At 44.6% G+C, this 24,673-nt stretch overlaps 1 protein-coding gene across 3 annotated transcripts in view; it reads right to left on the bottom strand.

Moving 5' to 3' along the window:
• The window catches only part of LOC140386757 (syntaxin-1A), a 428,170-nt gene that overhangs the window by 4,395 nt on the left and 399,102 nt on the right, over positions 1-24,673 (bottom strand). Inside the window, exons 9-10 of one of the 3 annotated variants that reach the window (XM_072469430.1) lie at positions 20,479-20,589; positions 6,908-7,214 (exon numbers count right to left, since the gene is read on the bottom strand). In XM_072469430.1, coding sequence (XP_072325531.1) covers positions 7,137-7,214; positions 20,479-20,589 — 189 coding nt within the window. In that variant the 3' untranslated portion in view covers positions 6,908-7,136. Of the gene's footprint in view, positions 1-6,907; positions 7,215-20,291; positions 20,403-20,478; positions 20,590-24,673 lie in introns of those variants that run through there. The other 2 variants (XM_072469429.1, XM_072469428.1) reach the window with 2 other exon arrangements.

Here is a 24,673-nt window from a genome sequence, read left to right as displayed (position 1 = left end):
AGGAACTCCGGCTAAGAGTTGATGAGCTGAAGCCTGAGCTTCGGACACTAAGACACATCCGGGAGGGGAGAGTGTTCCAGGAGGCAGTCACACCCCTTAGAATAACAAATTTAAATTTGGCCAGTGGTCAGGGACAGGAGGGTGTGGCTGTGAGTGAGGAAGGTAGAGGGATCCAGGAGGTAGGGTTACAGGAGCCTCAGCCTTTATCCTTGTCCAACAGGTTTGAGATTCTTGCTCCCTGTTTGGACGGGAATGGAGACTGCTGGGAGGATGAGTAAACTGACCACAGCACCGTGGTACAGGGAACCTTTAAAGCGGGGGAGAGAAAGGAAATGTAATCGGGGATAGTATAGTTAGGGGCATTGACACTGTTCTCTGTGACCAGGATCGAGAATCCCAAAGGTCGTGTTGCCTGCCTGGTGCTTGGGTTCAGGATATAGGCAGCAAGGTAGGACAGTGGGTAGCACTGTTGCTTCACAGCGTCAGGGTCCCAGGTACGATTCCCAGCTTGGACACTGTCTGTGCAAAGTCTGCATGTCCTCCCTGTGTCTGCGTGGGTTTCCTCCGGGTGCTCCGGTTTCCTCCCACAAGTCCCAAAAGACGTGCTATTAAGTAATTTTGACATTCTGAATTCTCCCTCTGTGTACCCGAACAGGTGCTAGAAGGTGGCGACTAGGGGCTTTTCACAGTAACCTCATTTCAGTGTTAATGTAAGCCTACTTGTGACAGTAAAGCTTATCTCATCTGGGCTGCAGAGGAATGTGGAGCAGGAGGGTAAAGATCCAGTTGTCGTGGTCTATGGTGGTACCAACGACATAGGTAGAACAAGGACAGAGATTCTGCTAAGGGAGTATGAACAGCTATGACCTAAATTAAAAAACAGAACCAAAAAGGTAATAATCTCTGGATTACTAACTGAGCCACAAGCTAATTGGCACAGGGTCAATAATATTAAAGAGGTAAATGCCTGGCTCAAAGATTGGTGTGGGAAAAATGGGTTTGAATTCATGGGACATTGGCACCAGTACTGGGGAAGAGGGGACCTGCTCCGAAGGGACCGTCTTCATCTGAATCATACTGGGCCCACAGTCCAAGGGAATCGCATAACTCGGGTTGTCGATAGAGCTTTAAACTAAATGGGAGGGGCAACTAGAAATCCCAATTTAAAGGATGAGGTAAGAGTGCAGGTTAGCAATGTGGTGGATCGCTACCAGAAAATAAAAGTGAGGGACAGAACAGATGAATGTCCTTATGCACCAAGGAATTATAGAACAGTAGGGAAATTTAACATTAAAACAAATTTAAATGCAAGAAGCATTTGTAACAAACTTAATGAGCTAACGGCGCAAATAGAAACAAAAGGTTACGACTTGGTGGAGATTACTGAAACGGGATTACAGAGAGACTGGGTCTGGAAATTGAATATCCAAGGGTACGCAGTATTTCGGAAAGATAGACTGAAAGGAAAAGGAGGAGGTGTAGCCCGGCTGGTGAGGAATGGGATCAGTGCTGTAATGAGAAATGACATAAACACTGGAGATCAAGATGTGGAATCAGTCTGGGTAGAAATAAGAAATAACAAAGGGAAGAAGTCTTAGGCTGGAGTAATCTATCGGTCTCCAAACAGTATTTTTACAGTGGGGCACAGTATAAACCAGGAAACGTTGGGGGCTTGCAAGAGTGGTACGGCAATAATAATGAGTGATTTTAATATGCACATAGACTGGAATCAAATTGGCAAGGGTAGCCTGGAGGCAGAGTTCATTGAATACATTAGAGATTATTTCTTGGAACAGTATGTTGAGGAGACCAACTAGGGAGGAGGCGACTCGCGATTTGGTGTTCTGTAATGAGGAGGGATTAATTAATGACCTCATAGTTAAGGAGTAGTGACCATAGAATGGCAGAATTCAAGGTTCAGTTTGGGGGTGAGAAAATGGAGTCCCACATAATATTCTGGAATTAAACAAAGGAAATCACATAGGCATGAGGACAGGTTTGGCCTGAGTAGACTGGGCAGGAAGGCTAAAAGGTAGGACAACTGATGAGCAGTGGCAGTTGTTTAAGGAGATACTCAATTCTTCACAACTAAAATATATCCCAGTGAGGAAGAAAGATGGTAAGAGAGGGCGGCGTGTGGTGCAGTGGTTAGCACTGGGACTACGGCACTGAGGACCCGGGTTTGAATCCCGGCCCTGGGTCACTGTCCGTGTGGAGTTTGCACATTCTCCCCATGTCTGCATAGGTTTCACCCCCACAACCCAAAAGATGTGCAGGTTAGATGGATTGGCCATGCTAAATTACCCCTTAATTGGAAAATAAAATAATTGGGTACTCTAAATTTATTTAAAAAAAGATGGTGAGAGGGGTAAAAAGCATCCATGGCTAAAATAGGAGGTCAAGGACATTATAAAGACAAAAAGCTAGGTATATCATATTGCAAAGGCCAGTGGCAGGCTGGAAGATTGGGGAACTTTCAAACATAAACAAAGGGATGCTACAAAAGTAATAAAAAGAGCTAAGATAAATTACGAAAAAAACTAGTGCAGAAAATCAAAAAGGATTACGAACGCTTCTACAGGTACATAAAAGAGAGGAGTAGCTAAGGTGAATGTTGGTCCCTTGGCAGATGAAATTGGTGAGTTAATAGTGGGGAACACAGAAATGCCAAAGATGCGAAATCAATATTGTGCCTCAGTTTTCACGGTGGAGGACACCAGTACATTCCTATAGGAATGGGCAATTCAGAGGAAATTGAAAGGGTGGAACTTGGAACAACCAGCATCAATAGGGAAACAGTACTCAACAAACTCTTAGAATTGAGGGCAGACAAGTCCCCAGGGCCTGATGGCCTACATCCGAGGGTGTTAAAGGATGTGGCAGCAGAGAATGGATTCATTGGTTATGATATTCCAAAATTCATGGAAATGGGAAAGGTTCCAGTGGATTGGAAAAATGCTAATGTAATGCCCTTATTCAAAGAGGGAGGGAGGCAGAATGTGGGAAATTACAGACCAATTAGTTTAACATCTGTTTTGGGAAAATTGTTACAATAAATTATCAAGGACATAATATCAGGATATTTGGAAAGCCAAAATGCTATGCAGCAGAGTCAGTATGATTTTATGAAGGGCAAATCATGTTTGACTAATTTGCTGGAGTTCTTCGAAGATGGAACAAGCAAAGTGGGTAATGGGGATCCTGTAGATGTAATATATCTTGACTTCCGGAAGGCGTTTGATAAGGTGCCACACAGAAGGTTAATTCACAAGGTGAGATCACATGGGGTTAGGGGTAATTTATTAGCTTGGATAGAAGACTGGCAGATGGACAGGAGACAGAGAGTAGGGATAAATGGGTCTTTTCTGGTTGGCAAGATCTAACTAGTGCGGTGCCACAGGGCTCGGTCCTTGGGCCACAGCTATTTACAATCTATATTAATGACTTGGATATGGGGATAGAAGGTTCTATAACCAAATTCTCAGATGATACAAAAATAGGTGGGACAGTAAATTGCAATGAGGAAATAAGAACCTTACAAATGGATATAGATAGGTTAGGAGAATGGGCCAAAATGTGGCAGATGGAGTTTAACTTGGATAAGTGTGAGGTCATGCATTTTGGTCAAAAAAATGGAATGGAAACTTATCTAAATGGGAAAAGACTTTGGGGTGGTCCGATGCAGGGGGATCTGGTGTCCTCGTGCATGAGTCACAGAAAATGAGCATGCAGGTGCAGCAGATAATAAGGAAAGCAAATGGAATATTGGAATTTATGGCAAAAGGAATTGAGTATAAAGAAAAGGAAGTGTTGTTGCAAATATACAAGCATTGGTAAGATCGCACCTGGAGTAGTGTGTACAGTTTTGGTCTCCTTATTTGAGGAAAGATGTAGTGGCATTGGAGGCAGTTCAGAGGAGGTTCTATAGATTGATTCCAGAGATGATGGATTTGTCCCCCCCTGCTCTGTGTGACTGTGAGTTACCCCCTCCCCCCGCTCTGTGTTACGGTGGTGCAGTGGTTAGCACTGCTGCCTCATGGTGCCGACAACCCGGGTTTGATCCCGGATCACTGTCCATGTGGAGTTTGTACATTCTCCCGTGTTGCCATGGGTCTCACTCCCACAACCCAAAGATGTGCAGGTTAGGTGATTGGCCACGCTAAATTGCCCCTCAATTGGAGAAAAAAAATAATTAGTACTCTTTATTTTTTGGTTATTTAAAAAATAATTAATTACCCTATTCAGGTTTTGCACTAAGCCAAATTCACTGGGCCTCTTCAATTCTCCCAACCATGGGCACAATGTTGCACCGGTGGGAATCACTACTCGTCTCCATTGTATACACAGTGAAGCCCGGAGGCCATTGAAGTCGCTGGGTGGTCAGCGACATGGGTGGAAAGTGCCCTGGTACTGCCAGGTTGGCACTGTCAAGAGGCATGGCCTGAAAGGGGTGGGGCTTTGGTGACGCCCTAGCAGTGTGCCACTCACTTTGAGGGGCCAGGGAGGGGGGGGGGGGGGGGGGGGGAAGTGAGAGAGGGGGGAGGCTGATGATAGCGATGTGGGGGGGGGGGGGTTCTGCCAGGTTGCCTGAAGATCGAGGTGCCCTTTAAAATTGGTGCCCCTGTCTCTGAGGAGTTGGCCCTGCTAATGTCTTTAGGACCTGCACATCTCATTCATGGCACATACCACCCTAACCTCCAAACAAATGTCTAAGTGTGGATGGATTGAGATCTGGATCTCGCTGACCCAGCTGGTGGGAATCGCATCGTGTTTCCAGCCAGAGAACACACTTAGAAATTTTGTGGGAGAATTGCGGCCAATGTTTTGATGCGAACCTCAACTCCTAATGCATTATTCCTATTGTAAAACCCATCAAAAATGTTGAATGAGGTGCAACTGTGCTTTTAATAGTATGTAATCAATCTCTCTTGACCATGAAAAGGTAATTTTATAAGTGCCATCCTCTCTATTCCATGATTCAAGTTCCACAGGTTTTTAAATAATAACAAATATTTTTCTTTTTTAGGGTTGATAATTCAGCTTCAACCTTAATTCCATGTGGCTGTTTCAATCTTCACTTCACACTCAGTAAAAAGGGGAATTATAATTCATGCTTTTTATTTGCTTGTTGGTGAGAATTCATCAGCCTGGTTGGCTTCTTAGCCTGCATGGTGACCTCACTGTTTGCGACACCACATATACCCTACAGATAATGTAAATAGAAAGTTGCTGTGGAATAGGGGAAATTAATGCCAGAGTCCACTCAATCTTTGCTGGTAATTTTTTTCAAGGTCCGCGTTAAATGTGATAACCACAAAGTCAGTGTTTTTCACTTTTGGGTGCACACTTTTAGTCAGAATTTCAAAGGCAAAGGAGATTATTCTAGGATCAGGATGTTTTAGATGAGGCGAGATTGGAGAAAGGGAGTCATTTTTTCATTGGACCATTGAAAGTTAGGCGATCTAATGGAGCTTTGATTTGATAAGTAAAGAATATGCAATTCCCAGAATAAAATGGAAAATGCTAGAAAAACTCAGCAGGCCTGGCAGCATCGGTGGAGAAACAGTTACGGACTCGAAACATTAACTCCGGGCCGGATTCTTCCGCCCCGCCCGCCGCAAGATCGCCACGGGCGGGACGCGGACCACGTAAAGGTCCATTGACCTCGTGCGGGAATTCCCGGTTGCCGGACGGGCGCGGCCAGAGAATCCCGCCCTCGGTTTCTCTCTCCACAGATGCTGCCAGACCTGCTGAATCTTTCTAGTGTTTTCTGTCTGTATTTCAGATTTCCAACATTCACAGTATTTTGCTTTTATTTTAAGTAATTCCATTGGTTGCCATGCTCGTTACATGGGCGCATACTTGTCAAAATATGTCAGGAGATTTTTTTTCTTTTCATCCTGGTATAATGGGCTAAGTATCCTTCCGTTCACAAATTCCATCCACCTGTCCTGTTATTCCTGTCTGCATATTCATGTGCTGCTATAGCCGTTCTGCAGTTGTACCTTTAAATGGAGCATATGGACTGTTGTGGTTCAAGAAGGCAGCTCACCACCACATTCTCAAGGGCAATTAGGGATGGGCAATGAATGTTAGCCAAGCCAGGGAAGCCCATATCCCACAAATGAATTTAGAAAATGTTCCTATTCAAGTCAGTGTTCCTTTTCTTACTTATTGCTTCTTGCTCCTAAATTGGTTCTTGTTCCTCTATTTGTGGGTTTATTTTTTTTCTCTATGAATATTACTTATTAAAGCATGGGAGGACAATTGTCCCAATGTGTTTGGAACCCTTCAAGTGGGGGGTATCGGTTCTAATCGCATTTCCTTGCCCTTCCCGGTATCATCTTTTACTCTTCCTTGTTTCTGTCTGTATGGAGAGTGACAGTGGGAATTGAAGTCCTGTGGGTGCACCAACACTGCTAGTCTTTACAGGTTAATCAGGAAGACTATGTTCATGTGGATCTGCATTGGCATGTGGCTGGATCTCTGTGTGGCGAGATGTGTCTCTATCTGGAGCCGTGTGGATTTAGTATCCTCAGAGGATAAATCCAAGAGTGAGAGAAAATGGAGCGTGAGGAGAGAAAAAAGGAGAGCGAGAAAGGGAAGAGAGAAAAGGGGAGAGAGGAGAGCTAGAGAAAGGGATAGAAGGGAAGGAGAGACTGAAGAAGGGGGGGGGGGGGAAGTGGAGGGGGCGGTGAGAAGATGGATTAGAAATTATAAAAACCTGATTACAGCAGAACGTCAGCTGGATTCAAAGTCGACTAACAAGATGGTGAAATCATAGCCTGTTAAAGCGAGGTTCATTCTGATAAAGTTTCTCAAATGGGATTATGGCATTGCAGGTAAACCGATAATCAATAGAGAAGAGACGTCAGCACAAAACCCTGATGTTGTTCTTCAGCTTACAGTGATGTCAAAACAAAAAGTCCACATTGGAAGGTAGAAGTGAAATCTGAGCAATGGTCTTGGTGGCGACGAACATCACCTCCTGGAAAATGATGGATGTTTGACAAAAAATGGAAATGCCCAGCTGCAATCTCGCCATTCCACATGCGGGCTGTATGGTGATGATGGAACAAAAGCCCAGCTTTAGTATCAATCAGGATGATTCAGTGGATTCATGGTGTTTTGGAGCATTAACTGAGATACACAGCCAGAACAATGATGATAACCAACAGTACTACTGCAATGCAAATTCCTATTAAGATCTTTTTCTGTGGGGAGGGAAGAAAACAACCAGATGAAGCTCAGCATGCAAAAATACAGCACAAGAAAACTGCAGCAGAAAACAAAACATTCAGAATGTGACACAGTTTCAGCTGAACACTTGCTCTCTCTCACACATGCTGTGGAACAATACACGCCAAAAGTATGATATAGCCCCCAACATCTCCCACTCTTCGGATAGCACAGGGTTAGAGGCTGCCCAATGGATAACCTAGTGACATAATACTATAGACAGTTCAGTTAGTTTGTCTGTCAGTCGCACATTTAATTGGGAGCCTTTGCTCTGGACTATATCTGACCGTGTAAAGCCCAATACAGCATAATTGCCCACTGTCAGCACACATTAAATTCAGGAACTGTTCCAGTAGACATCACCCTGTCAGGGTTTGAAGCCTTCGCTTCTTCCATGGGGCTTAAGGCTATGATGGAGGTCTTGAGCGCCAGGTGAGAGAAAGCTGCCTCTTTCATTTGAAAGGACTTGCTGACCAGCTGCAGCCAAGCATAATTCAGGACTTCACTGCTTTGCACATAACCTTTCCATCTGCTGTCCCACAGATCCAGTGGGCTAACCAGACAACGCAAAGCTGATGGTGCTGCCAGGATAACAGCACATGCGTGCCATCTCCCAACTACGTCCGTGGCATTGAACAGGGTGGGGTAAGGCTGGCTAGACAGCTCAAAAATTGCTGCCCACACAAAATCCATCTCAGGACCTAGCTGTTGTCAGACATGGGCAACTTGAAATACAAGATGGTTGTTTTGGCACACAGCAGCCTAACACTCAAGACAGCATATAGGAGAAGAAACGTTTAACATTGAGTTCAGGCAGCAAATAGTGGGTCTTGGAACATCTACTGCTCAACAAGATTACATGTTGGCACCTGTTTTCCATGGCAAAATGACAAAATTACTGGCACTAGAGGACAATGCATTCTGAATTGTTCGATGCATCTGCGCACGAGCGTTTGAATGTTACAGATGTGCACAGTGGGAGGTTGAAATGATGTTATCACAGAAGTCAAGGGTGATGGGGACCAAAACAGTCACTGACAGATTGGTGGATTTGGTGGAAGTGGGTTGCAGATCTGTTTGGACCATGGAATAACTTAAAAGTGAACCTTCCTTAGGCTGGCTCTGTCTTGGTACTCTGATGGGGTGGGTACTATATTCCCACAGATCTGGACTTAACAGCCTGGCTATTGCTCCTCTTCCTGTTGCAAAAATGAAAGATAGAGTGGAATTCATGGCGGAAAACCAATTGTTTGTTGTTTTAAAAGGTGAAAAGCCAGTGGATAAGGAGATAAATGGCAGCCAACCAGCAAAGGGCAAAGTAAGAAGAGCAAAAAAAAATTACAATGTTTTAACCACAGCAGTAATCAGATACATGTGTCCCTGTGAACCCAATTACCCTTGAAGATAATATCGAACATCATCTCCCCGTGCTTTGATTAAAACTCATAATAATAATCTTTATTATATTATTGTGGCTACATATATCGCCAGAAATAGAATGGGTGGGAATTGACAAGATAGATCTGTCCTATTCCTCACATTGCCACATTCATAATCAATTTGCTGCAGATTAAAACTTGGGATTTGGTGGGGGGTGGGGGCGGAAAACTAATGCAACAGAAAGATTAAGCTATTAAAGAGTTTGTGCACCGGTATTCCACACACAATTTAAGCGACCATAGGCCACATGGCTCCAGTACTGTTGCTTAATATTCTGGAGCTGGCTTGTCACCTTTAGCGAACTGATTAAACGCCTAGAATTGCACCCAAGACGCTCCAGGTGACATCTGACCAAATCCACGCACAGTAATATTGTAAGCTGTACACTTGTACTCAATTTCTCTGCTAATGTGAGGCAGGGCCTTTTGCTTTTCTTTAATTGGAACTAAGCACTTTTATTCCCTATTCCATAATTCCTTTCGTTTAGCCATCAGTGTGAAATCTCACCCACGGCTTTGCGAAAATCCGACGTTATAATGACTCTGTTTTCCTGCCCACCAGGAAGGGGGTGTTGGGAAAAGCTGCAGCAGGTAAATGAAACATGACCGAATTTAGCGGTACCCATTCTCCTTGTTACATGTTAATGGAGGTCCATGTGTTAACCCATTGCATCTTAAAAGTTAAAAAAAACTTATCCCATGTCAGACATTGAACTTACTGGCATATAATTTCCCTTCTTTAAACAATAAAGTTGTGTTAACCACTTTCTAATCACCTGGAGTAGCTCATAAAAGATGTCTAAAATGTTGTGCCCTATCACTGTTAAAATTACATGTTCAAGTTGTGAGGAGTCGCAACTTTGTCTCAGTTCATTCAATCCTCTTCATGACCACATTCATCATTATTGACATATTGTTTTGCTCTTCCATTGCTGTCCCTGAAAACCTGATTATTAGATTTTCGCAACTCTTGCTGATCTCCCTGAGAAAAGATGGATTTGTAGTAGCTGTTTAATTTCAGAAGCCAGGCTTCACCATCATTTCGGGGGGACTGAAATTTATAAATCCATTTTAACTAATTGAGGTCAACATCTTCATGAAACTTTGTCAAAAAGAATTTCACAACACAAGTTCACCCCTAGTTTTCAGCTTTAAAATGTAATATTTTGCCTCACATCTTCACGAGCTAGGCTGTGATTGCGAACCTTGCTTCCTGGGTCCTACCATGCTCCCATGTACTAATTCTGGGTGATCAGGGGGATCATATTCCTGCTTATTTATGTCAGTAATATCATCACAATCCAGGGGAATGAGATGACCTGGCACAAAAGAACTTTAAATCCAGCAGAGGGCAGCGGAGCGGAGCCGCTGATTGGCTGTTGGGGGAAAATTTGCATCCGTGCATTGCAGTCACTGTATCCAGGTGTACCTGAGCAAGACACCCTCCGTGTTTAAGTGAAGGCAAGCATCCAGCAGAGGGCAGCAGAGCGGGGCCGCTGATTGGCTGATGCGGGGAAAATTTGCATCAGTGCATTGCGGTCACTGCATCCAGAAGGTGGTTTGTGGAGGAGCTGTTGTCAAGTGACAGTTAAACCCCAAACACTTCTTCAGTGTTTCCCTCCCTACCTCCTCCTCTAACCAAAAAAAAAACAATCACTGTAAGGATCCCAGCCGAGTAAAGATCAAGAGGGAGATTCGAGGGCAGGTAGAAGTAGAAAGAAGTTGACCACGCCAGCCAGCAGGTAAGTGATTGGCTGGTGACTGGTAAGTAGTTTTTCTTTTCCCTGAGGTGTGTTGATAAGGTAAGGTTTTTCTATTTCTATTTTTTTTTTTTTAAATTGAGTGATTGGTAACAATTTTTCTTTTTTTTTTCCTTTTTCATTTATCTATTATTTGATATTATAGCTGGACTAAATTAAGTTTAAGATTAAAAATGGCAGGAGATCTCAGACCCGTGTTATGCTCCTCTTGCTTAATGTGGGAGCTCAGGGACGTGGCTTATGTGCCTGGCTCCTTCATGTGCGGGAAGTGTGTCCAGTTGCAGCTCTTGTTAGACCGCATGACGGCTCTGGAGCTGCGCGGATGGACTCACTTTGGAGCATCCGCGATGCTGAGGAGGTCGTGGATAGCACGTTCAGTGAGTTGGTCACACCGCAGATTAGGATTAGTGAGGGAGACAGGGAATGGGTGACCAAAAGGCAGAGAAAGAGCAGGAAGGCAGTGCAGGTGTCCCCTGCGGTCATCTCCCTCCAAAACAGGTATACCGTTTTGGATACTGTTGGGGGAGATGGCTCACCGGGGAAGGCAGCAGTAGCTAGGTTCATGGCACCGTGGCTGGCTCTGCTGTACAGAAGGGCGGGAAAAAGAGTGGAAGGGCTATAGTCATAGGGGATTCAATTGTAAGGGGAGTAGATAGGCGGTTCTGTGGTCGAAAACGAGACTCCCGAATGGTATGTTGCCTCCCAGCTGCACGGGTCAGGGATGTCTCAGATCGGCTGCAGAACATTCTGAAGGGGGTGGATGAACAGCCAGTTGTCGTGGTGCATATAGGCACCAATGATATAGGTAAAAATTGGGATGAGGTCCTACAAGCAAAATTTAGGGAGATAGGAGCCAAGTTAAAAAGTCGGACCTCAGAGGTAGTAATCTCAGGATTGCTACCAGTGCCACGTGATAGTCAGAGTAGAAATGAAAGAATAGGCAGGATGAATGCGTAGCTTGAGAGATGGTGCAGGAGGGAGGGGTTCAGATTTTTGGGACATTGGGACCGGTTCTGGGGGAGGTGGGACTACTACAAATTGGACGGACTACACCTGGGCCGGACTGGAACCAATATCCTTGGGGGTGCTTTTGCTAACGCTGTTGGAGAGGGTTTAAACTAATGTGGCAGGGGGATGGGGACCAAATGAGGAGGTTAGTGGACAGTAAGGAGGTAGTAACTAAAGCCTGTAAGGAACTAGATCATGAAGTCAGCGTGACTAAGGGGAAGAATAGGCAGGGAGCAGATGATGAACGCAAAAGGACTGGTGGTCTGAGGTGCATTTGTTTTAATGCAAGAAGTGTAGTAGGTAAGGCAGATGAACTTAGGGCTTGGATTAGTACCTGGGAGTATGATGGTATTGCCATTACTGAGACTTGGTTGAGGGAAGGGTATGATTGGCAACTAAATATCCCAGTATATCGATGCTTCAGGCGGGATAGAGAGGGAGGTAAAAGCGGTGGAGGAGTTGCATTACTGGTCAGAGAGGATATCACAGCTGTGCTGAAGGAGGGCACTATGGAGGACTCGAGCAGTGAGGCGATATGGGCAGAGCTCAGAAATAGGAAGGGTGCGGTAACAATGTTGGTGCAGTACTACAGACCTCCCAACAGCGAGCGTGAGATAGAGGTACAAATATGTAAACAGATTATGGAAAGATGTAGGAGTTACAGGGTGGTGGTGATAGGAGATTTTAATTTTCCCAACATTGAATGGGATACACTTAGTGTCAGAGGTCGAGATGGAGCAGAATTTGTAAGGAGCATCCAGGAGGATTTTCTAGAGCAGTATGTAAATAGTCCAACTTGGGAAGGGGCCATACTGGACCTGGTGTTGGGGAATGAGCCCGGCCAGGTGGTTGAAGTTTCAGTCGGGGATTACTTTGGGAATAGTGATCACAATTCCGTAAATTTTAGAATACTCATGGACAAAGACGAGAGTGGTCCTAAAGGAAGAGTGCTAAATTGGGGGAAGGCCAACTATACCAAAATTCGGCACGAGCTGGGGAATGTGGATGGGGAGCAGCTGTTTGAAGGTAAATCCACATTTGATATGTGGGAGGCTTTTAAAGAGAGGTTGATTAGAGTGCAGGGCAGACATGTCCCTGTGAAAATGAGGGATAGAAATGGCAAGATTAGAGAACCATGGATGACAGGTGAAATAGTGAGACTAGCTAAGAGGGAAAAGGAAGCATACAAAAGGTCTAGGCGACTGAAGACAGATGAAGCTTTGGAAGAATAGCGGGAATGTAGGACCAATCTGAAACGAGGAATCAAGAGGGCTAGAAGGTGTCATGAAATATCTTTAGCAAACAGGGTTAAGGAAAATCCCAAAGACGTTTATTCATATATAAGGAGCAAGAGGGGAACTAGAGAAAGGGTTGGCCCACTCAAGGACAAAGGAGAAAAGTTATGCGTGGAGTCAGAGACAATGGGTGAGATCCTTAACGAGTACTTTGCATCGGTATTCACCGAGGAGAGGGACATGACGGATGTTGAGGTTAGGGATAGATGTTTGATTACTCTAGGTCAAGTCGGCATAAGGAGGGAGGATGTGTTGGGTATTCTAAAGGCATTAAGGTGGACAGGTCCCCAGGTCCGGATGGGATCTATCCCAGGTTACTGATTGAAGTGAGAGAGGAAATAGCTGGGGCCTTAACAGATATCTTTGCAGCATCCTTGAACACGGGTGAGATACCGGAGGACTGGAGAATTGCTAATGTTGTCCACTTGTTTAAGAAGGGTAGCAGGGATAATTCAGATAATTATAGACAAGTGAGCCTGACATCAGTGGTAGGGAAGCTGCTGGAGAAGATACTGAGGGATACGATCTATTCCCATTTGGAAGTAAATGGGCTTATCAGTGATAGGCAACATGGTTTTGTGCAGGGAAGGTCAAGTCTTACCAACTTAATAGAATTCTTTGAGGAAGTGACAAAGTTGATTGATGAAGGAAGGGCTGTAGCTGTCATATACATGGACTTCAGTAAGGCATTTGATAAGGTTCCCCATGGTAGGCTGATGGAGAAAGTGAAGTCTCATGGGGTCCAGGGTGTACTAGCTAGATGGATAAAGAACTGGCTGGGCAACAGGAGACAGAGAGTAGTAGTGGAAGGGAGTTTCTCAAAATGGAGACCTGTGACCAGTGGTGTTCCACAGGGATCCGTGCTGGGACCATTGTTGTTTGTGATATACATAAATGATCTGGAGGAAAGTATAGGTGGTCGGATTAGCAAGTTTGCAGATGACACTAAGATTGGTTAGGGTTTAGCAGATAGTGAAGGGGACTGTCAGAGAATACAGCAGAATATAGATAGATGGGAGAGTTCGGCGGAGAAATGGCAGATGGAGTTCAATCCGGGCAAATGCAAGGTGATGCATTTTGGAAGATCCAATTCAAGAGCGAACTATACGGTAAATGAAAAAGCCCTGGGGAAAATTGTAGTACAGAGAGATCTGGGTGTTCAGGTCCATTGTACCCTGAAGGTGGCTGCGCAGGTCGATAGAATGGTCAAGAAGGCATACGGTATGCTTTCCTTCATCGGAAGGGGTATTGAGTACAAGAGTTGGCAGGTCATGTTACAGTTGTATAAGACTTTGATTCGGCCACATTTGGAATACTGCATACAGTTTTGGTCGCCACATTACCAAAAGGATGTAATGCTTGGAGAAGGTGCAGAGGAGGATCACCGGGATGTTGCCTGGTATGGAGGGCGCTAGCTATGAAGAGAGGTTGAGTAGATTAGGATTATTTTCATTAGAAAGACGGAGGTTGAGGGGGGACCTCATTGAGGTCTACAAAATCATGAGAGGTATAGACAGGGTGGATAGCAAGAAGCTTTTTCCCCAGAGTGGGGGATTCAATTACTAGGGGTCACGAGTTCAAAGTGAGAGGGAAAAGTTTAAGGGAGATATGCATGGAAGGTTCTTTACGCAGAGGGTGGTGGGTGCCTGGAACGCATTGTCGGCGGAGGTGGTAGAGGCGGGCACGATAGCCTCATTTAAGATGTATCTAGACAGAAACATGAATGGGCAGGGAGCAGAGGGATACAGATCCTTAGAAAATAGGCAACAGTTTTAGATAGAGGATCTGGATTAGCGCAGGCTTGGAGGGCCGAAGGACCTGTTCCTGTGCTGTAATTTTTCTTTGTTCTTTGTAAACACCAGTGCGTAGGTTCTTCAGGATCATTTCTACGCAGGTTCAAGATCCGATTTGCCTAAATTGGGCTCTTCCCACAAAATTAAACACATTTCTCAGGCTGGCATCGTAAGCTTCTGATGATTAAGCTGGTTAAGGAAGGCTCTTCAAATCACATACATTTGTTAGGCACATAGATAAATGTTTTAAAGTTATTTTCTTATCTAAAAGTATGCAGTTTGTTCAATAGGTAACAGGCATGCACCAACAAAGCTATAAAGTGACTGTATAATTTAAAAAAGTTATTTTCAGTAATTTTCAATCTGGTTACTTGCAGATGGAGGACTCGACACTTATTGGAAATGTTCATTTTTGTTGCTAAACCTATTTTCAAACTATATTATTAAAACTCCAACTAGTTATCGGCATTGAATACATCAAGGAATTAAAGAAAAAATGAAACAACTGCATTCCATTACACCGCCCGATTCTATCGATTCATTGAAGATTTTACGTGAATGATTAAACAAATAAATTTTAGTAGAAACTTGTGAACATTTTGTTTAATTCTTCCTGATTGCGCCTAAAGTTTAGGTTCTAACATCAGTGGAGTTCTAAAAAACCTGATATTAAATCTAGCTTCGGTCAGGTCACAAAAATTGCATTTGGTTATTGTAAATTCTCAAATAATAAGATTGCACACCTTTGGGTATCCGCCGTATCTTTCAGGTTGCAGGATCAGCGCAGTGCTCTAAGCGCAAGCTACATGGCTGCTGGATATGAACTAGGAGGTGATGAGGCTGCTTTGAGGTGAGGAAATCTGGAAGAGCATTTATTTTTGTCTCTCCTTATCGTTCATAGCTGCCAGGCGCAAGTTGCCCCTTGAGCAGCTTGGTGCCTTCAGCACCAGACTGCAGTTGGAGAAAGGAGAGGAGGGAAAGACGGATTGGAAAAACTGGGCTGGAGCAGTACCTGGGGCAGATTGGAGGCCAGGAGATAGATCGAGACAAGGTGAAAGATCAGAGGCTGGAGCATCAAGAGGATCAGAGGTCGGTGCAAAAACTGCAATCTGGTAAATCAATAAATGAAAGCCAGGGGCAGGATCAGATTCTGCGGTTGGGGAAAATCGGAGGCTAGGGACTTGGGGGGGGGGGGGGGGGGGGGGGGGCGGTACGGTGGGAAATGGAGACGTGGTTGGGGTGAGAGGGGGATTTTAAGGGACACGGTGTAGGGATGGGAGAGGTATGTGGAGGGGATAAGAAAGGTTGCTCGGGGTGTGTCCATTTGCAGGGTTCGTTGAAGCTAGTAATCTAGATCCAGTAGGTAAGTGGAAAACTACTTGCCTCCATGATTCAGTTATCTTCATCTCCCTTTAACTTCTGGCTGGGAGATGGCCTAGAAACTCTTTTGGCCAGGGAGTGAATTTAAAATGCTGGTCAAATATGAGGCAAGCAACCTCATTATAATATTGAAATTTCCAATTCAGCTCCTGGATTTGGGATAATTGCCTGCCGCCAACCCACCTTCATAAAACCAGAAGCAGGCAGGCTGGAGTTGGAATTCAGATTTGTTTAACATTATAATAACCCAAAATTCATAGGAATCATGGGCCTGCTTCCCATCCATGTCATTTGAGGTTATTTGACCTTAAAATGTACATATTTCCTAGGGTGCTTTGCATTGTAAGAGTTTAGATGTCTTGTAATAATAATAACAATAATAATAATCGCTTATTGTCACAAGTAGGCTTCAATGAAGTTACTGTGAAAAGCCCATAGTTGCCACATTCCGGCGTTTGTTTGGTGAGGCCTGTACGGGAATTGAACCCACGCTGCTGGCATTTCTCTGCTTTGCAAGCCAGCTATTTAGCCCACTGTACTAAACCAGCCCCTGGGAGCTGTATTGGAATGGGTTAAAGTAGGATCCATATTATGCGTTATATTGTATTAGGGTAAATGTAACAGGGATAAATAGGTGATGTAAGGTACATTGTAAAAAGGGCAATCCAGAAGTAGGCTTTGCCAGTTGTATTCTTTGGCTTGATTGCATCTAAATTATTTTAAGTCACCCAACCAGCATCGCAACAGAACGCAACGGCATTGATTGCTTTGAACTAGATTATAACCGGCAAATGAAATATTCCTTTATCTTCTGGCTGCAATATCTTGGTGGAGCTGAAGTCAGTCTTGGCCCTGGCCAATTGGACACTGAACTGTGTTAGCAAATTGCACACAACCTGGCACAGTTGACAATAAACTGACAATCTCTCTCAGGATGGCTTGTGTAGGAAGTAGAAAGTCACACAGGTGCAGAAGGGATGCACAATCAAGACTCAAGTGAGGCAGGTGGTTAGAGTAGAGAAAAGGCCTTTGCTTTGTATCAGGCCCTGTTCTATCCACTTCGATGGTTGTCGCTTACACTGGGCAAGTAGTGAAGAAAAAACCCAGAGTGCATTGTAGCTGCTATGTTTTGCTCGGACACATTATATCCAAATAGACTAATTAGACAGATTGTACTGGAGAGATTTTATTAGGGATGATTGTATTGGGATATAATATAACAGTATAAGTGATATAAGGGCTAGGTTTATTTATAAAACAGTGTACTGGTATTGATTTGACAAGGATCTACTGCATTCTGATCCATTATATTGTGACGAGATTAGGTTACATAGTCTTTGAAATACATTAAAATAGGACACATAATGATGGGACAAACTGTACTGTTAAAGATCAGGTCAGATGCATTGGTCCAGATCAGAAATACACTTAATTGAATAGATTATATTCAAGTATTGAAGAAATTAGACGACAAGAGATTGCATTAAGGAAGAAATTCGGGGGACAGATTTAAGTCAGATACTGGGTTAGATAATGGGGTGAACACTAGCACAGCTTAAATGGTAAGGGGAATGTAAAACTCGATAATTTCTCAGTTTCCCACTATTTCATTGAATGTTCATTAAGTCACCGCATAGAGAAGCCTTGCAACTAATATTCTACAACTACCACTGCAAATAGAGCTAGTACTTTCTACTCCAACGTCACAGGGAGTAATGGATGCTGCATTGGAATGTAAACCACCAGCTGGTTTGACGGGGTAAAAGTTTGGATGAAAGGATTAGCAATCCAGAAGCCGATGTGTAAAAAGTTTAACAGAGAACCCAAGGATAGGAAAAAGGAATGGAAGAGTCACACAATGCAATAAGTGCCAGCAAAGCGAATGTTTCTCTGCCTTGGTTCAATAGGCTTTGTCTTCTCTCTTATTCTAGTCTTAACTGACATTCTTTAACTTGCTTCTCAGAACTGAACAATGCAGCAGGTTTCTGCACCAATAACCTGAGAGAGCCTGGACATATATTACAAGGCTGCGTTCTAAATAGTTGACATGATGTCAAGCTTCAGCCACCATCCGACCAAGGCTTGAGCCTCCAGATAACACTCCTCCTCATTAAGTCTTTGTTTCCAGGAAAACAACATTATTATTCTGTGTCACATCGCCCTTTTTATTTGCTCATCTGCCTAGTGTGTGTACATTGTGTGATATACAGACATTGATTACCCTGGGCTACTGATAGTAGGGAAGGGGAAAAACAGAAAGGAAATAAAGACTTGTTCTAAGGTTATAGAATCCCTACAGTGCAAAAAGAGGCCATTTTGGCCCATCGAGTCTGCACTGGCCCTTCGAAAGAACACCCTACCTCGGCTCACTCTCCATCCCCATAACCCCATTTAACCGTTGGACGCTAGGGGATAATTTAGCATGGCCAATTCACCTAACCTGCGCATCTTTGGACGATGGAAGGAAACCAGAGCACCCGGCGGAAACCCACGCAGACATGGGGAGAACATGCAAACTCCACATAGACTGGAAGGTTGAATCCAACCTGGTTGGAATCAAACCTGGGTCCCTGGCACTGTGAGGGAGCAGTGCTAACCACTGTGTCACCGTGCCTCGCACATAGAGAGAGATAGAGTGCTGAGTATATTTTATCATGTATCACTGAGACTAATACACTCCCCCACATATATTTCATTCTCTCACACTGTGTGCCACTGGGTCCAGCACTTCTATTCTTTTAATTTACAATTTTTGTTTCTTGTACACCTTGTTTCTGATTTGTGTGTATGCTATCTGTATACATGTGTCAGCTGTGTCTATATATGCAGGAATTTCCTCTGATGTAGGTAGCAGGTGAGTTTCTGTGAGAGATTCACTGTGGTAAAGCCAGAGAAATAGTGCACAGAATGTATGCCCCTGATTTAAAAAAAACATAGTACTGAGATGAAGAGTGTCCTTAACTGAGGAGAAAATTCCAGAGAAAATTACTGACCAGCGACTAACAAAGTCTGTAGGATGACTGGTGCCTTAATACAGTCTGCAGGACAATCAGTGCCTAATACAGTCTGAAGGAAGACTTGAACATAAGACAGTTTGTAGGACGATCAGTGCCGAATACAGTCTGCAGCATGAATAGTGCCTATTACAGTCTGAACGATGATCAGTGCCTAATACAGTCTGCAGAATGACTGGGGCTTAATACTGTCTGCAGGATGACCAGGGCCTAATGCAGTCTGCAGGATGGTCAGTGCCTAAAGCAGTATGCAAGTCGACTGGGCCCTAATACAGTCTGCAGGTTCGGCGGGGCCTAAACCAGTTTGAAGGGTGACAGGATCTTAATAGTCTGCAGATGGCAGTGCCTAATAAAGTCTCTGCAGGATGATCAGTGCCTAATACAGTCTGCAGGGTGACTGGGGCCGAACACAGTCTGCAGGGTGACTGGGCCCTAATACAGCCTGCAAGATGGTCAGTGCCTAATACAGTATGCAAGTTGACTGGGCCCTAATACAGCCTGCAAAATGGTCAGTGCCTAATACAGTCTGCAGGATGACTTGTACCTCTTACAGGCTGAAGGATGACTGGGGCCTAATATCTACCGTCTGAAGAGCGACCGGTGCCTAATACATTCTGCAGAATGACCGCTGCCCAATACAGTCTGCAGGATGATCAGTGCCTAATAGTCTGCAGGATGTCTGGTCTTAATACAGTCTGTAGGATGACTGGGGCCTAATACAGGCTGCAGGATAATCAGTGCCTAATACAGTCTGCAGGATGGCTGGTGTCTAATAAAGTATGCAGGATGAATGGGGCCTAATACAGGCTGCAGGATAATCAGTGCCTAATACGGTCTGCAGGATGACTGGGGCCTTTTACAATCTGCAGAATAATCAGTGCCTAATACAGTATGTGATATGACTGTTGCCTAATACAGTCTGCAGGATGCCTAGGTCCTAATACAGTCTGCAGGATGCCAGGGGCCTAATACAGTCTGCAGGATAATCAATGCCTACTACAGTCTGTAGGATCATCAGTGCCTAATACAGTCTGTAGTATAACTGGTGCTTAATACATCTGTAGGACGATCAGTGTCTAATACACTGTGTAGGATATCTGGGTCTAATACAGCCTGCAGGATGACTGGGGCTTCGTACAGCCTGCAGGAGAATCAGTGCCTAATACAATCTGCAGGATGACCGGTATCTGATAGAATCTGGAGGATGCTCGGGTTCCAATATAGGCAGCAGATCAATTATGCAAACACAAGGCTTGAGAAACATTGTTTTGCCGTGGTCTCTGGTGATGGGATTGGGGAAGCACAATTTGCAAATGAGGTTGTCCATGCCACATGCTGAGGTGGAGACACTCGCACTACTCACCCGTCGCGCTTTACTTTGGTACTTAACCGCCTTTTTCGTGTCGGAAACTGCCCTCTCTACGTAGTCAACTGAGTGCTCAACGTTGTATTCGATCCTGTCTATCATCTCACCCTGGGCGTTGAGGAAAGAGCACAGACATGTGAAAATAACAGGGCTTCTTACGGTGTCATTGACCCTGGCCACTTACCGATCCACTTGGACCCTGAGAATTAACTGCTTTTTTTGTGCTGTTCTTTGCCTGCCCGACATAATCCTCTGCATTGGTGACATTCTGCTCAATGCTGTTGACCACATCGCCCTGAAATGGAAGGAAAACGGTTCACAACCACAAGTAATTCAGTCACTTTGAGCACACACATCGTAACATCACCCCCTTTAACTTCCACCTGTACACACCTTGCGTCAGCCCATAAGCCCATCTGAAGCCTCCAGGGGCTTCATTCTCCAGCCCCACAGTAACTGCATGGAGCACATGCTTCTGCCTTAGGTGTCACTCAATGGTTCAACTGAAAGTGTGGTCAAACACAGCATGAAAGCTGTGTCCTGCCTCAGCACAGTGGGTCATTTACAATCTCTGGGACTCACTTATCAGGTCATTCAATCACTCCGAAGTGCAGAGTTACTGAAGTGACCCAAAATAAGTATTTAGTTTTGAATCTTAACGGACGATGATTAACAAAGGATTTCTCGAGTCTGCCACTACTGTCCAGAACTTGTAAACTGGGATGAGAATTCCCCTGGACACTATATGCAAATGCAGATTTTTCTTGCCCTGCCCTCAAAGGAAAGCCATTTCCCCAAGAATAGGAGCAAAGGTTTGTTTTGCTGAGTCTTCAGTTGGTGCCATTGCCATTGGGGAGACGGGGGTGGGGGGTGGCATTACAGGGGTGGGTGGAAGAGTTAGACTATCTTCAGTTATGTTTTTCTCCCAGCTACCTCAAGCTGCCCTCCACCCATTGTTCTGTCCCCACTCACTGTCGGGTCAAAAATGAGAGGCAAAACAAATGCTCTCAAAACCCTCATACATCCACCTCAGGATCTTTTAAGACTGTTGGGATCTTGTGGTTCGCTGCCTGCAGCTTAGGAGGTCCCAATATGTAGCTGCAAGCTCTGGAATATCTGGCCCATCCAGCTCTAGGCACTACCCTGAAACCCCAGCCCTTTTTCCCATGCGCTGCTTCTTGCCAACGTTGGCACGGGTGAGGGAGGGAGCTGGAAAATATATCCTTACTTATGTTGGTTATTCCTTATTCATGCAGCAATGAGAGAGATTCTAACCCACTCACAGCTTCCGAATTAACAGCTGCACTGAGACTGCCTGCAGAGGCTAGGCTGGTACCCATCCAAACAGTGTGGCTTGCTCCAATAATAATGAGCAGCAGTACATCCGCTGCCGGTATTCACCAGACTTTGGGGGGGGGGGGGGGCAATGGGATAAGTAGAGCGAACATTTCTACAGCGACACAAGTCTGTATGTTCGGCAGGGTTGGTGATGTGGTTGCGCAATTCTTAGAAATACTCATGAGCATGCAAGTAGCTTGTAGCACATGCTATCATGCAAATTACACAGGTTACTGCATGCTGCAAATACAGAGATACAAATACCTGCAGGACTCCACCATCCAGTCCAGGGTTTTGGCAAAAGGAGAAAACACAGGCTGTTACCAGCATAGGCAGAACAGGCTCACAGACTGAGCCTCACACTGGAATTAAGCACGAGTGATCTTTATTGTAAGGTTGTTTTATTACTCCCTCTCCACAATCCATAATCCTCAGTCTCTCCAGCCCACAGTGGGCTACTTCAGGCAGGGACCCATATTAGGATCTCTGCTTTTCTTATATTAATGATCTAGACTTGGGTGTGCAGGGCACAATTCCAACATTTGCAGATGACTCAAAACTTGGAAGCACTGTGAAGAGGATAGCAAGAGACTTTAAGAGGACGTTGGCAGGCTGGACTGAGTGGACATGAGTCAGATTAAATTGAATGGAGAGAAGTAAAAAGGGATTTGATCTTCGTTGGAGGAATGCAGAGAGGCAACATAAAATAAAGTGTACAATTCTGAAGGGGAATGCAAGAGCACAACGTCCTCAATGTGGCAGGACAGGTTGAGAAAGTGGTTAATAACCAGGCTTTATAAATAGGGCCATAGACGACAAAAGAAAGGAAGTTATTATAAAAGTTTATGCAATATTTATTTGGCGTCAAGTGGAGTATCGTGTCTGGGCACCACACTTTAGGAAGGACTTGAAGACACTGGAAAGATCCACAAGGATAGCTCGGGGATGGAGAACTTTAACTAGCATCAAAGGATGGATTGGCGAATGAACTGGGATGTTCTCCTTCATGAAGTCTCAATATGTTGTCGAGAGGAGATTTGATAGAGTTGTTTAAAATCATGAGGGCCTAAACAGGGTATACAGGGAGAAAAACTGTTCTCATTGGTGGAAGGGTCAGGAATCAGAGGACACCAGGGAGGCGGTGGCATTGTGGTACTGCCGCTGGACTCGGAATCCAGAGACCCAGGATAATGCTCTGGAGAGCCGGGTTCGAATCCCACCACAGCAGCTGGTGAAATTTGAATTGAATAGAAATATGGAATTAAAAGTCTAACGATGACCATGAAACCATTGCCGATTGTCATAAGAACCCACCTGGATCACAAATGCCCTTTTGGGAAAGAAATCTGTCAACCTTACCCGATCTGGCCTACATGTGACTCCAAATCCACAGCAATATAATTGACTCTTAAAAGGCACTCAGTGATGGGCAATAAATGCTGGCCCAGCCAGTGATGCCCACATCCCATGAACAAATAAAAAACATTGATTGGCAAAAGAACCAGAGGTGACATGAGGGAAAACGTCCACACAGCGAGTGATTAGGATCTGGAATACACTGCCTGAGAGTGTGGTGGAGGATTCAATCGATTCAAAAGGAAATTGGATAATTATCTGAAATGAAAAGCTTTGCAAGGCTACAGGGAAAAGGCAGGTGAGTGGGACGAGCCGAGTTGCTCTCACAAAAAGTTGGTAAGGACATGATGAGTTGAATGGCATCTTCTGATCATGGGACGTGGGGGGGATGCTAGAAGTGGGGTCATCCGTGATACTGGCCAGCAAGTAAGAAGGCAGGAAAATTCTGATTGTTAAGCAGCTTTCTTGCCCTCGGCTTAGTGGTATCACACTTGGCTAAGCCAGCCACGAGTTAACGTTCCACTCCAGAGGCTTTGAACTTTTAGATGCACTGACACTCCGATGCAGTACTGGGTTAGTGCTGCCCTGTCAAAGGTGCTGTTTTGGCGAACAGGCTCAAGAGACTGAATGGCCTGCTCCTGTTGCCGATCGAAAATCATAAATTTTTAGAATAACTTCCTTTCTTTTGTTCCTGCTGCCGATTTGTCTCATGTCCAGAGTTGGCAATGTGAAAGAATCATCATCATGAACATCTACTATTACTATGTCGGCACACCATTTCACATTGCCTGCACCTCTGGACACTCCTTATATTTGCTAACCCTGCCTGTCTTTCCCCTTATCAACTGAAAACAACACTGAATGAGATAGATACTTTCCTCTTTGCAAAGTAAATATTTATGCTCCCAGGTCCCTTGTCATCGAAGGCAATATAATTGGATTTTTTTCACATTGCGAGTGGGGGAGACCTCACTCTATGCAGGCCTAATCTCCAGTGGCATCACTCATACTTAGTACAAGGACATTTTACATCTTCCTTTTGTACTTCTTCTAATAAATAGAGAGAAAATGCAGCACCACCGCTACCCATTGACTGGAAGGTGATGAGGGGCGAGTAGGTGGGTACTCGGACACATGATATCATGACCAATTAACTTCTCGGCCCGTGTTTGTGAAACTGGTTTCCTGGCTAGAGCACACCTGGCAGCGAGAGGAAAGTGCCTTTCATGGAACAATGGGGTAAATGCCCCTTCCAGTGTGTTACTGAGTTGCACAGGTCCATCCCCAATCTGTGCTGTATTAGCTACTCTCCACTGGGTGTTGGTCAAGGCCGTGATTGAACTCAGCACCAATTCAGCGGAGAAGTGATAAATGGAGTAAAACAGGAAGGAAGATTCAGAGAAGAAGTCTAAAAATTAAAAAGGAAGAAGACACAGCTTCATGTAAGGGTCAGTCTGGGATGGACACACATTAGATGGGTTACATCTAGCACCTCCTCTGTCATAAAAAACAATGAGACAGTGTAAAGTGATCACACCCACACGACACTAGCACCCACACACGACACCCCATACACAAGGATGTCACATCAGTTAAAATCAACATTCTCATGGAGACCGTTACTGTCTAAGCTGGGCTTACTCTGTGTATAGTTGTTTATGGTACAAGTTTAGGATGAGAATGCT

Source organism: Scyliorhinus torazame, chromosome 12 (assembly GCF_047496885.1).
Source record: "Scyliorhinus torazame isolate Kashiwa2021f chromosome 12, sScyTor2.1, whole genome shotgun sequence".
Taxonomy (NCBI): domain Eukaryota; kingdom Metazoa; phylum Chordata; class Chondrichthyes; order Carcharhiniformes; family Scyliorhinidae; genus Scyliorhinus; species Scyliorhinus torazame.
Note: the sequence above shows the minus strand (reverse complement) of the source record. Positions and strands in the feature narration are given on the sequence as shown.